Source organism: Dromiciops gliroides, chromosome 2 (genome assembly GCF_019393635.1).
Source record: "Dromiciops gliroides isolate mDroGli1 chromosome 2, mDroGli1.pri, whole genome shotgun sequence".
NCBI lineage: Eukaryota > Metazoa > Chordata > Mammalia > Microbiotheria > Microbiotheriidae > Dromiciops > Dromiciops gliroides.
In genome coordinates this window covers 374560755-374571806 of record NC_057862.1, presented here as the reverse complement: position 1 = coordinate 374571806, position 11052 = coordinate 374560755, and the positions used below count along the sequence as shown (strand labels likewise).

The 11052-nt window shown below is 40.8% G+C and overlaps 1 protein-coding gene across 1 annotated transcript in view; it reads right to left on the bottom strand.

The window, feature by feature from the left end:
- Positions 1-1180: 1180 nt before the first annotated feature.
- Positions 1181-11052, bottom strand: part of PSMF1 (proteasome inhibitor subunit 1) — a 28659-nt gene continuing 18787 nt past the window's right edge. Inside the window, exons 5-7 of the mRNA XM_043982632.1 lie at positions 4534-4587; positions 3023-3181; positions 1181-2486 (exon numbers count right to left, since the gene is read on the bottom strand). Coding sequence (XP_043838567.1) covers positions 2435-2486; positions 3023-3181; positions 4534-4587 — 265 coding nt within the window. The 3' untranslated portion in view covers positions 1181-2434. The remainder of the gene's footprint in view (positions 2487-3022; positions 3182-4533; positions 4588-11052) is intronic.

Genomic DNA, 11052 nt, shown 5'->3' with positions numbered 1-11052 from the left:
TCAAGCTGTGTGACCCTGGGCAAGTCATTTAACCCACATTGCCCTGCAAAAAGAAAAACAATAACACTTATCTGCTAAAGGGTCACCAGCCTTGGTAAATCTAGGTCTCTAAATACTCTCTAGACTTATTTCTCATTCTAATTCCACTATACCCAGAGGCCTTTTCTTCCACCACCATTTTCCAGTCTTTTACCACATATAGCTTCTCTTTACACTCAAAGCTAAACTACTCACTGTTCCCTAATTGACCTCGTCCTGCCCTCTTTTCCTACCATTCTGGGGGGGGGGGGCCCGCACTAGCCTTCATGCTTGCTAATGACTACTTCCACATCGATGAAATCTTTTTTTCTTCAAGGTTCTGCTCATATATCGAGTCTTCATGAACCCTTCCACAAACACTCCTTAGCTACAGGTGCACTTTTCTTCCTCAAATCTCTCATAGCTCTGCTTAAACCTCTTCAATGAACTTACACTATATAATTTGCATTTTAGCTACCTGTATTTTTCTTATCCTTCCTGCTAGGCTGAGCTCTTTAGGAACAGGGACTATCATGTTTAACCTCTGTATTCCCAATGTTATGTGTGCGTTATGAGTGCTTATTAGTTTTGTCCTTGGAACATTTCACTACAAATCTGTAGGACTTAAAAATTTCAAAACACTTTGTTTCCCTCTTTAAAATTTGGACGAATTTAAAATATGATGTGATGTGTAGAGAAACATCACTAACCCTAATCACATACATCTTCAATTTTTCTCCCAAAGTTATACATACTGTCTCTACTATGTATCATCTGGCCAACCACTGCCATTCAGGCAGAAAGACCTAAGCTCTACTTCTAGCTCCATTATTTTAAAGTGGGATCTGAAGCAAATCACTTCATCTTCTAGGCCTTGGCTCCATTATAAAATGAAAGGGAGGCGCTATTCATTTGGCTGGAAAAACAGTAGACTAGAGGTGTGGAATATTGCATACAATGTCAAACATAGTGCCTCTTTTGATCTTTTGGTTGGTTTTGTTCAACTATTTTCTTAGAAAGTAAGGCTCATATCTGGAAGCAACTTATGAAGCTTTAAAAAATAAAATGAAAATGGGTTGCTTTGATTAGGGAATATCTAAACAAACTGATACATGAAAGATACATTATAAAAAATAATGAATAGAAGAAATTCAATGAAACATCAGGAGATGCTAGCAGAAACTGTTGCCATATGAAATAAGAAGAACCAGGAAAACCATATATAACTACAACATTATAAACAACAACAGTGAGTACTGTACAATTATAATAACTCACTTTGGTCCTGAGAAGAAATCATAAAATGACCCTCCTTCCATCCTGTTAGAGAATGGACACTGTGAGTATAGACTATTGCATATGCTCTCAAACACCATTGATATGTTGAGTTTGCCTTTTTTTTTTTTTTACAAGGGAAGGGTAACTGGGGACAGTGAGGGGAGTGGGGAGAAGGATACATCCAGAAATCACTGATGTAAAAACGAGACACCAACAAAATGTTAAAAAGTAAATTGAAATGAAGGCATTTGATTAGATGATTTCTACTCTATCAAGGGTCTATAAGGTGCCTTCCAGAACTAATGAACACTGAACAAGTCTAATGATGTGGAGATATTTTGCCCAGTAGTGCAGTACTATAAAAGCTCTGGTCTTCATTCCTTTCTCACTCTAATATCTAATTCAGCTCTGGCTGAGCCCCACCATGGACAGCAATCCCAGGCTTCAACAAGTAAAATTTAAAAAAATCAGTAAAATGTGGGTTCCCATCCCTCTTATCTTGTCTTCACAAATCATCCGCATTGCCTCCACTAAACAAATTCCAGACAGGCATTTCCATCCACAGCAAATAAAATGGGGATTAAGTCTCAGTCATAGAAGTAGCAATAGTAATTTATGAAAGAAAAGCATTTGAAAATTATAGAAAGGCACTCACTGGAAAAAAGAAAGGGAAGGCTAGTCTTAGAATCATAAAACATCAAAGCCTTTTGTTTTGGAGGGAACACTATATGCGTTAAAAACAAAAGATAAGTGGAAGATTGACCCAACGACACAATTTTTGTATTGACATTTGAGTTCTTAATAATACATCGAATGCATTCTTGTCCTTAGAACACTGCAACCAGGATTGAAGCAGGAATGATGGCACACACTGCTGAAAATTTCCTATGGGAACCAGAAGTTGGTGACGAAGGAGACAAACACGTCGGCTTCTCTTCTTGATTTACAAGCAGCGGAGTTTTTCCAAGGCAGAGATGGAGAACGGATGGTGCCTTGGTTATTGTGGGGATGGGCAGGCAATTCCAGCTGAACTTCCAACCCATTAGAGGATTCCTAAGCTCCAGGACTGGATGAGAACTGATGATCTTGGTTCAGCTCTATAAGGATATTCAGGTTGGGATGTTACATTTTTTGGCCTTCACATGAACATGTCATCATAGCCTGGGGGTGGGAGATGATCTGGACTGGGTCTGTAATGAAAACAGCAGTGGTGAATTGGGGGAAGAGGAAGGATTTGTAGTTCCCTGAGTAACCAGGAATCATAAGATCAAAGGATTACAAGATTAGAGGATTAGAGCTGGAAGGGACCTTTTAAAGGCCATCTATTCTAACTTTCTCATTTCACAGTTAAAGAAACTTGAGACACAAAAAGCTATAATGACTTACCCGAGGTCACAATAGGTAAGAAATAGCAGAGTGAGGATTTGAATCCAGGTCATCTTATTCCAGATTCAGTACTTTTCCCACCATAGGTCATATACTAAGGGGAGGAGCTTTCTCATTTATCCATGGGTGCACTTGGCTTATGCTCCCCATGGGAAGAAATGGAAGAGAACCCCATAAAGTCTGGAGGCAAGCTTTTGACCCTGGGGATGGGCTGTGCGGGGCTGAACAGAAAGGAGAGGAACAGAACAGGCTGCCTTTGATTGCATAACTATACCCCATGATCAAATCCAGGGGGCCAGTTCTCCTGCTATAATGAGTGAGACACTCAATAAATACTTACCCGGATGGACTAGTTCCAATGGGGCCAAAAGGATCAAATCGAGCTCCTGGAGGAACAGCACCTGGAGGAAGCCGGTTGGGGAGTCCAGAAGATGGATCAATGAGAGCTCTTGGGAAGCCAGATCTCAGGGGATCCAAAATCATGCCACCTCCCTGACTCCTGAAGCAAGAAAGAAATTAGGGTGAGCGATGGATGGGGAAAGATGTTGTCATTCTGTTCCTACCTTGCTGGATAGATAGAAAGTTTGGCTCTGATAGCCAAAGATGAGATACAAATCTGGCTGGACTAAAAGGAAATGATGAGTGTAGGAGAACATACTCTATTGATTGAAATATGAATCAGGCTCTGAGCTTGTATCTTCAGTCCTGAAGGGTAAATCCAATTCTGTAGGACTTCATGAGTCAACAGTACTGTACACAAAGAGAATCACCCCTATATTCTAGAACAAGGCTGTTCAATGGGACTAAAGGTAGGAGTCAGAATTCACCAGTGTCATCAGCAAAAGGCCACAATCAACTCTTGAATAAGTAAGCGAAATGTGTTCTCTACTTTTTGTTCATTAGATTGCCCTCATGTGTTGCCACATTGTCATATTTTATGCCTTTTGAAGAACATAACATGATTCAACCATAGCATCAATATAACTCAAAATAGCTATTTATTTCTTTTTCATGCTTGCATGAAAATCCACATCTAGTCCTAAAATGGTAGATTGGCCATCACTGTTCTGGTTCATCTGCCTTATGCAATTCCATATATCTGAACCTTCAGAGGAGGGGAGACAAACTTATGTCGTCAAATTTGCATGCAGAACCAAGCAGCTACTAGGTATCTCCCCCTCTCCCTTTTTTTCCCTAGAAAGAGATACCAAAGTTGGTATCAACTTGCAAAAGAGGTTAAGATCTAATCCCAAGGATTTGGTAAAGAAAGGAAGCATAAGGGAAAATCAAGTGAACAATATTATCCAATAAAACTCAGAGGAAATCATAAAATATCTTTGTTATAGGATCTAAGGCCACTGTAGGACCAATCCCTGCAATGTGGGGTCTTACACTGATGATTTGTAAAAGGCCCATGAGACTTTCTAAGGAGAACATCCACTTGAGCTTCCCTGAGGCTGGTAACTAATCACACACCCACTGTTCTTTTCATAAGCAGTATCCCTGTCAGGTAAGATCATTTTCCATACCCCCATTTTGCATGTGGGGAAAGTGGAACTAGGAATCAGTGATATAGCTGCTTACATCCCCACCCCACCCCCAACTTTCCTTCCAGAGTTGCTGAATGTTAGGTCTTGACACCACTCTCCATCTTGCTGTCAAACAAAAGCTCTCCTTCCCAAAGTTAGGTGTCAAGAGTAGGGCGAGCTATAATTATTTCTGATTTGCTCAGTTCCTCCTACCTCTTCCACTCTGAACCATGACTGAATAGCTCTAAAATTAGAAGATGAGCTGTAGGCAGGGAAAGCCTTGAAAGCAACCTGGAGCTGCCACCTCCCCAACCGCACTCACCGAAAGGGGTCCAGGTCCTCTCCCCCAACGGCAAAGGGACCCAAGGGATCACGCCTGAAACAAATGAAACACAATTAATTATGCCAGAGTCAAGAGGATGTGCAACGTCAGTCTGGCACCAGTGAGAAGAGACAGGGATGAGCATGGTGGCTGAGGAGGAGGGGAGAATATGGACATAACTCTGGCAGTAGGAAAAGAGACAGTGGCCAGCAATTGGGCCTCAGAAAAAAGATGGCATTCAAAGGTGTGAGCAGTCTTATCCAAAAGTCCTTACAACCTACTTATAGCACAGAGGTGACAATGCATTTAGCTAGTTTCTTGGGGGCACAGGCCTGTTCTCTCTTGATCCTAAGTAAACCTTTAGCTTTGGCTAATGTAAGACTGCCTTTTTTTTTTTTTAAAGGCTATAAAGTCCTGAAAAACCCACAAACTGGTGTTGTTCCAGTCAGCTCCTACTAATGAGCCAGGAAGGATTCTGTGGCTTAGGGTGAATGCAGGTATGTTTCCAAGGAAGGGGTTTTTATTGATCCAGGTCAGTGTTCAACAAGCCATTGGCCACAGAGCACCTGTGACCAGAATAAGGTCCCTGGTGGCCTCCACCATCATGTTTCTAGTGCTAAATGGTACCCTCCATAAGCCTCACAATATCTGTTATTCACTCCGAGCTAATAACAGAGTTGGGGCCAGGGTGGGAGAGAACAAAGAACATGAAAGGACAGTTGGAGGGGTTATATTCATAATATTTGAAACTAACACTTAGAAGACAGGAAGATCTCTGTACACAAATATTTACAATATACTTGGAGTCTTCTTATCTTTCTATTAGATGTGGTATAAAGGAGAATCCTGGAAGAGATTGATTACAATTACTGTAGGCAACAAACTTAGTTTCATCTTAAAATTGTCTTATGAGTGAAAACTCATTTCATCTTCTTGCTCTCAGTGAAACCAGGCATCCTCCTGATGATAGTTTCCCTGGCCTTCCTTTTCCAGAATTTGTTGCACTTTTACTCAATTGAAATGTCCACACCAGCTCCCTGGTTATGGGGGTGTTGGAATACTCCTTGCTCCCCACTGTCATTTCCAGGGTCACCCTATACCATCATCACCATGTTATGTCATCTCAACTGAGCTCTCACTGTAGCAAGGTGACCCTTTTATAACTTCCTAATTGATTCAATATCCCACTCACCACAGTGGCTTTTTCCAAGTCTTTTCATCCTTCCTTAAACGTATCACCGATCTTCCTTCCCCCCTCCTACCTTCTTATTGAGAACCCTGCCTCACATTTCATCAAGGTCATTTGCTGAAAATGTCCTCTTCTCCCCTCCTCAACTCACATCTCCCACATGCTTTTTGCCAGTTTCCAACTTTTCCCATCTCACACGCGGACGCAATCCCTTTTCCTTACCAAGGCAAATTCCTCTAATATGCAAAAGCGATCCTATTCCATCCCTTCTTCTCTGACAGATTGTTCTCTCTCTCATCCCTACTCTCTCACTTATCTTCCATCTCTCTTTTGTTTCCTGGCTACCTACTGCCTACAAACATGCCTAGGTCTGCCCAATCCTCAAAATCTTTCACTTGACAGCCAACCTTGTAGTCCTTTATCACTTCTTTTGTGGCCCAACTCCTTGGGAAGGCCATCTTAAAATAAGTACCTCCACTTCCTTCTCTCTCTATTCTTTTCTTAACTCTGAGATTTCTGGCTTCTGAACTCACTATTCAACTGAAACTTCTCTCTCCAAAATTACCAAAGATTTCTTAATTATCAAACCTCATGGCCTATTCTCCAAACTTATCCTTCTTGACCTCTCTGTAGTCTTTGCCACTGCTCATCACCCTTCCTCTTCTTCATACTCTCTTCCTTTTATGTTTTTGTGACCTACTCTCTCTTTTTCATTTCTGAAATGTTAGCTACTGCAAAATTCAGAGGTTATTCTATCTATCCTCCTGGGATGTTGTTACCTATAGTACTGTTTCCCAGGCAGCATGTAGCAGATACCCATTCTATCAAGAGAATCTAGGTTTTCCCCCCCTGCTTCATTTGTGATTTCTGACCACTGGACAGAAAGCATGGTAACTAAGATGATGGGGAAATCAATGGATGGAGGACTGTGGGCACCCATATACATAAATTAAAGCAAGCCTTACACACTTTGGGTATACAAATATTTGACAGACATGCCATATTTGTCTGACAAATATGCCACAAATGGGATTTCCTTGAAAAACAATTTATAGATATGCACTGAAAAATAAGACTAAGAAGTCACATTCATATTTCATATGTCAGATTCTAGGAAAAATTTTGCCTTATATTCATTCCATTTTACATACATAGGTAAGAATCAGAAGATTTGGGCTAGATTCCAGGCTTTTCCAGTTATTTACTGTTTCACCATGGGGCAAGTGACAACTCAGAACCTCAGTTTTCCTCTTTAAAAAATAGAGGTAAAAAGGGGGCAGCTAGGTGGCGCAGTGGATAAAGCACCGGCCCTGGATTCAGGAGTACCTGAGTTCAAATCCAGACTCAGACACTTGACACTTAACTAGCTGTGTGACCCTGGGCAAGTCACTTAACCCCCCATTGCCCACAAAAAAAAAAAAGAGGTAAAAATCTTTGTATCACCTAATTTACATGAAAAACCCTTTGAAAACTGCAAATTGATACAGAACTGTAAAGTCATGTAGGCACATAAACTATTCTACATTTATCTTGCACTGTATAGTTCAATTCAGCATCTTCACAAACATTTGTCTCTTTTGACTTCCTAACCACTTAGGTAGTAATTATCCCAATTTTACAGGTAAGAAAACTGAGGCCCAAAAATCATATGCCAATAAATAGCAGAAGCATCTGGTCTTCTGACTGCAGTTCCTCTTCTACTATACTGTGTTGTGCTGTGTGTGTATGTGTGTCCTCTCTCTGTCTCCTCTCTCTGTCTCTGTCTCTGTCTGTCTCTCTCTCTCTGTGTATGTATGTGTGTGTGTGTGTATATATATATATATATATATATAAATTGTAAATAACTAGAATGGAAGGAAGGAGACAGGAAATTGGGATATACCCTGGCAGATTTAAGGTTCTCAGGTGACCAGGGGCTGAAAATGGCCAAGAAACACTGTTTTTTATATATATATATATATATCCTTAGGATATATTCAAGTCAAGTTTTTAGTGGGGAACAGCATTTTCATGCCAACACCAATTTAAAAGAAAAGCAATCCTTTTCAAACTCTTCCTTTACCTGCTGCATTACCTAAGTATTGAAAGCATTTGCCTTCTTGGTGTCATAAGGATCTTTTACTATTTCCCATAAGAGATGCAGCAAAAAGGACTGGATGGGAGATTAGATTAGATAACCTTTAATCATCCCTTCTAAGCAAGTCATGGAATGACTTGTATTTTCAGATCCTCTGGTGTCTTGTTTCCTGGGGAACTTTTGTAGACTAATGGCTAGCTAGCTTCTATCCTAGATAAAGTTGCTAAACATCTATAGCTCATCATTTGCAAGAGGTCCCCTGCTAAAAGCCCTAAGACACTGCAGGACAACACATCTCCTATGACAAAGCCTTGATGTACATACTACCTGGCATATAATTAAATAAACCAGTTCAGATAAGGGCTTTGATCCTTTATTTTAAAAAATCATCTATAACTAGAGGATACTGATGCAGAAGGGTAAACATACACAGGACACATGAACATGCAGAATACAAGCATAAACCTAGTTCTGCCATTTTCACTGGTGAACCCATGGCTACTTGGTGATTTTAAGTACTCTAGCTCAAGGTCAGTCTGATGAAAACATTACAAATTAAGTCCTTAAGTCCCAGGGGAAGGAAAGCTAAATGGATTTCTCAATCTGTAAGCAGGATTAAGGGCTTATATATTTGGTCTGGATGTACCCACTGTATTCTCAGCTTAGAATGAAATCACTACTCCTATTCCCTTATGAGCAAAAACTATAGGTTTTTAAGCAAAGGGTTAAGAATATTACTATAGGATCACTGAATCTTGGGAGTTGAAAAGGACCTTAGATGTTGCCTAGTCCAGCCAATACCTGAAACGTGAATTTTGCCCTACCTGTTGCCCCTCTGATCTTACATCCTTAGACAAGTGATCATATAGCCTGTCTGGATACCTTCAATACTGAGGAGCATCTGATTCTCTCTAGTCTGTTCCAATGTTGGATGTTTCTAATGGTTAGGAAATTCTTACTCATATTGAACTGAAACTGGCCTCCTTTATAACTTTACTGATTCTAGTGAAGCCAAGGGAACAACTCTTCAGATATTTGAAGATTTCAATCAAGCCTTGACCTCTTACCTCTTCTTTTTTGGTGGGGCAATGAAAGTTAAGTGACTTGCCCAAGTTCACACAGCTAATAAGTATAAAGTGTCTGATCCCGGATTTGAACTCAGGTCCTGCTGAATCCAGGGCAGGTACTTTATCCACCGGGCCACCTAGCTGCCCAAAGCTGTTAGTTAGATGGCAGGTACTTTTTTTTTTTTTTTTTGCAGGGCAATGAGGGTCGAGTGACTTGCCCAGAGTCACACAGCTAGTAAGTGTCAAGTGTCTAAGGCTGGATTTGAACTCAGGTCCTCCTGAATCCAGGGCTGGTGCTTTATGCACTGTGCCACCTAGCTGCCCCTCCTCTTACCTCTTCTTAAGGCTTAACATTCTCATTTCCTTTAAGTAATCATTGTATGACGCTGTCTGAATCCCCTTCCTATCCTGGTCACCTTCTTCTGGATGTGTTCCATCTTGTCAATGTTCCTCCTAAAATGTGGCACTCACAACTGGGCACAAAGTCTAGATGGGCTCTGAATAGATTAGATCCCAGAAAATACTGTTAAAAATGGAAGGGTGAGGCATAGAGATAGAGGGCAGATAATAAGTCATTCAAGGTATAAAACTGTCTTTGGATTGTTAATTAATCTGAATACAGGGCAAATTTCAATATAAAAAACTTGAAGGGGCTCCCCAAGTTTCTTTATTACAGTGGAATCTGGCTATGAAGGCTACTAGCTAAGGGCAAGAAATTCTTGGCTTGTAGGGAGATTTTTATTGCAATACCATGAGACAAGTTTTTTGCAAATGAGGGTTTGGCTCAATTTCTCTTAAGGCTACCACTTTAGAGATGCCAGCAGGAGCCCTAAGAGAAACAGAATCTCGCTCCTCTGAACTGAACCCCCCCCGCACCCCCAAGGTCAACCTTATGCTGGAATTAAAAAAGAATCCGTCACCAGTGCAAAGGACAAAGATATTATTGGTCTGGAGAGGAAAAAGCTAAGGGGCTGGCTGCCTCAGACTTTAAGATTAGGAAACAACAGTACTTGGTAACTGGGAATTAGTTCTCTACCTCCACTGATGATGGATTGAATAAGGAGAAATGAACATTGCCTCTAACAAAATATACTGAGTTTAGACATGAGAATAAACTTTCTGACTGAGATGAGACAAAAGGGCTGTTGAGGGAGATTAAAGAAGATCTTTCCCTAATTAACTTGAATTCCCATGTCACATTTACAAAGGAGGAAAAATTTCATGTATGGCACAGAAGACTGACCATTGGACTTGTGGTCAATAATCTATGGGTTTGAATTGTGGGTTTGACACTTACTACTTAGCTGTAGCAAGTTAACGCTTCTGAGCTTTAGTTTTCTTCATCTGTCTAATGGGGATAATAACGTCCGGGGTTGTGAGGAAAGTACTTTATAAATCTTGAAAGCCTATAGAAAAGTGTTACCATTGTCCCTATCTGACAGATGGAAAACTGAGGCACAGTAAGGGTAAGTGACTTACTAGCCCAGGATCACACAGATATGACAGTGTTGGAACCTAAGACTCAAACCAATGCCCTCTTTCCATTTCACTACTGTCCCACATTGAAACCGATATTCTGAATCCAAAAATTATCAGAGCTTGAAAGGGGCTTGAGAAAACAGAATGTTAAAGCTGAAAGAGATGGCTCTTAGATCTACAAGCCCTCATTTTACAGAGCAGCCTTGTAAAAAAGGAACCCAAATAATCCATTCCAACCAAATGTTTTCTTCATCTATATTCCCTCATACAGTGACATCATGAGGCATGAGGCAGGTGGCTGCCATCAGGTCTAGGTAAGACATCTCATTCACTTACAAGTCTTATATTTTGAGAATAAGGGATGAGCTGACTTTTGGGGTGGAAGATTCATTCATTCCTGACCTAGGATTCTACACTTCTATCCACAGCTTTTGGGGCTCAACAGCCCAAGGTGTGGTGAGAACTAGTTACTTCTCTCACAGAACTCAAGTCAGCTGTGGCCTCTATAGCGCCCAACGACTTTCTGGACTATTTGTTAAATAGATACTATTAAGATAAATTGCTGGCTGGCTCACCCATGGCTCTTTTGGCCCCAAATGACCGATAGTGGGAAAGGAGGAAAGAAAGGGGGGAGGGACTGCCATTTACTGATGTGGGATCCAGACAGGAGGCCCAACTGCTGTTATTCCCTTTCTCCTTTCTTCCTT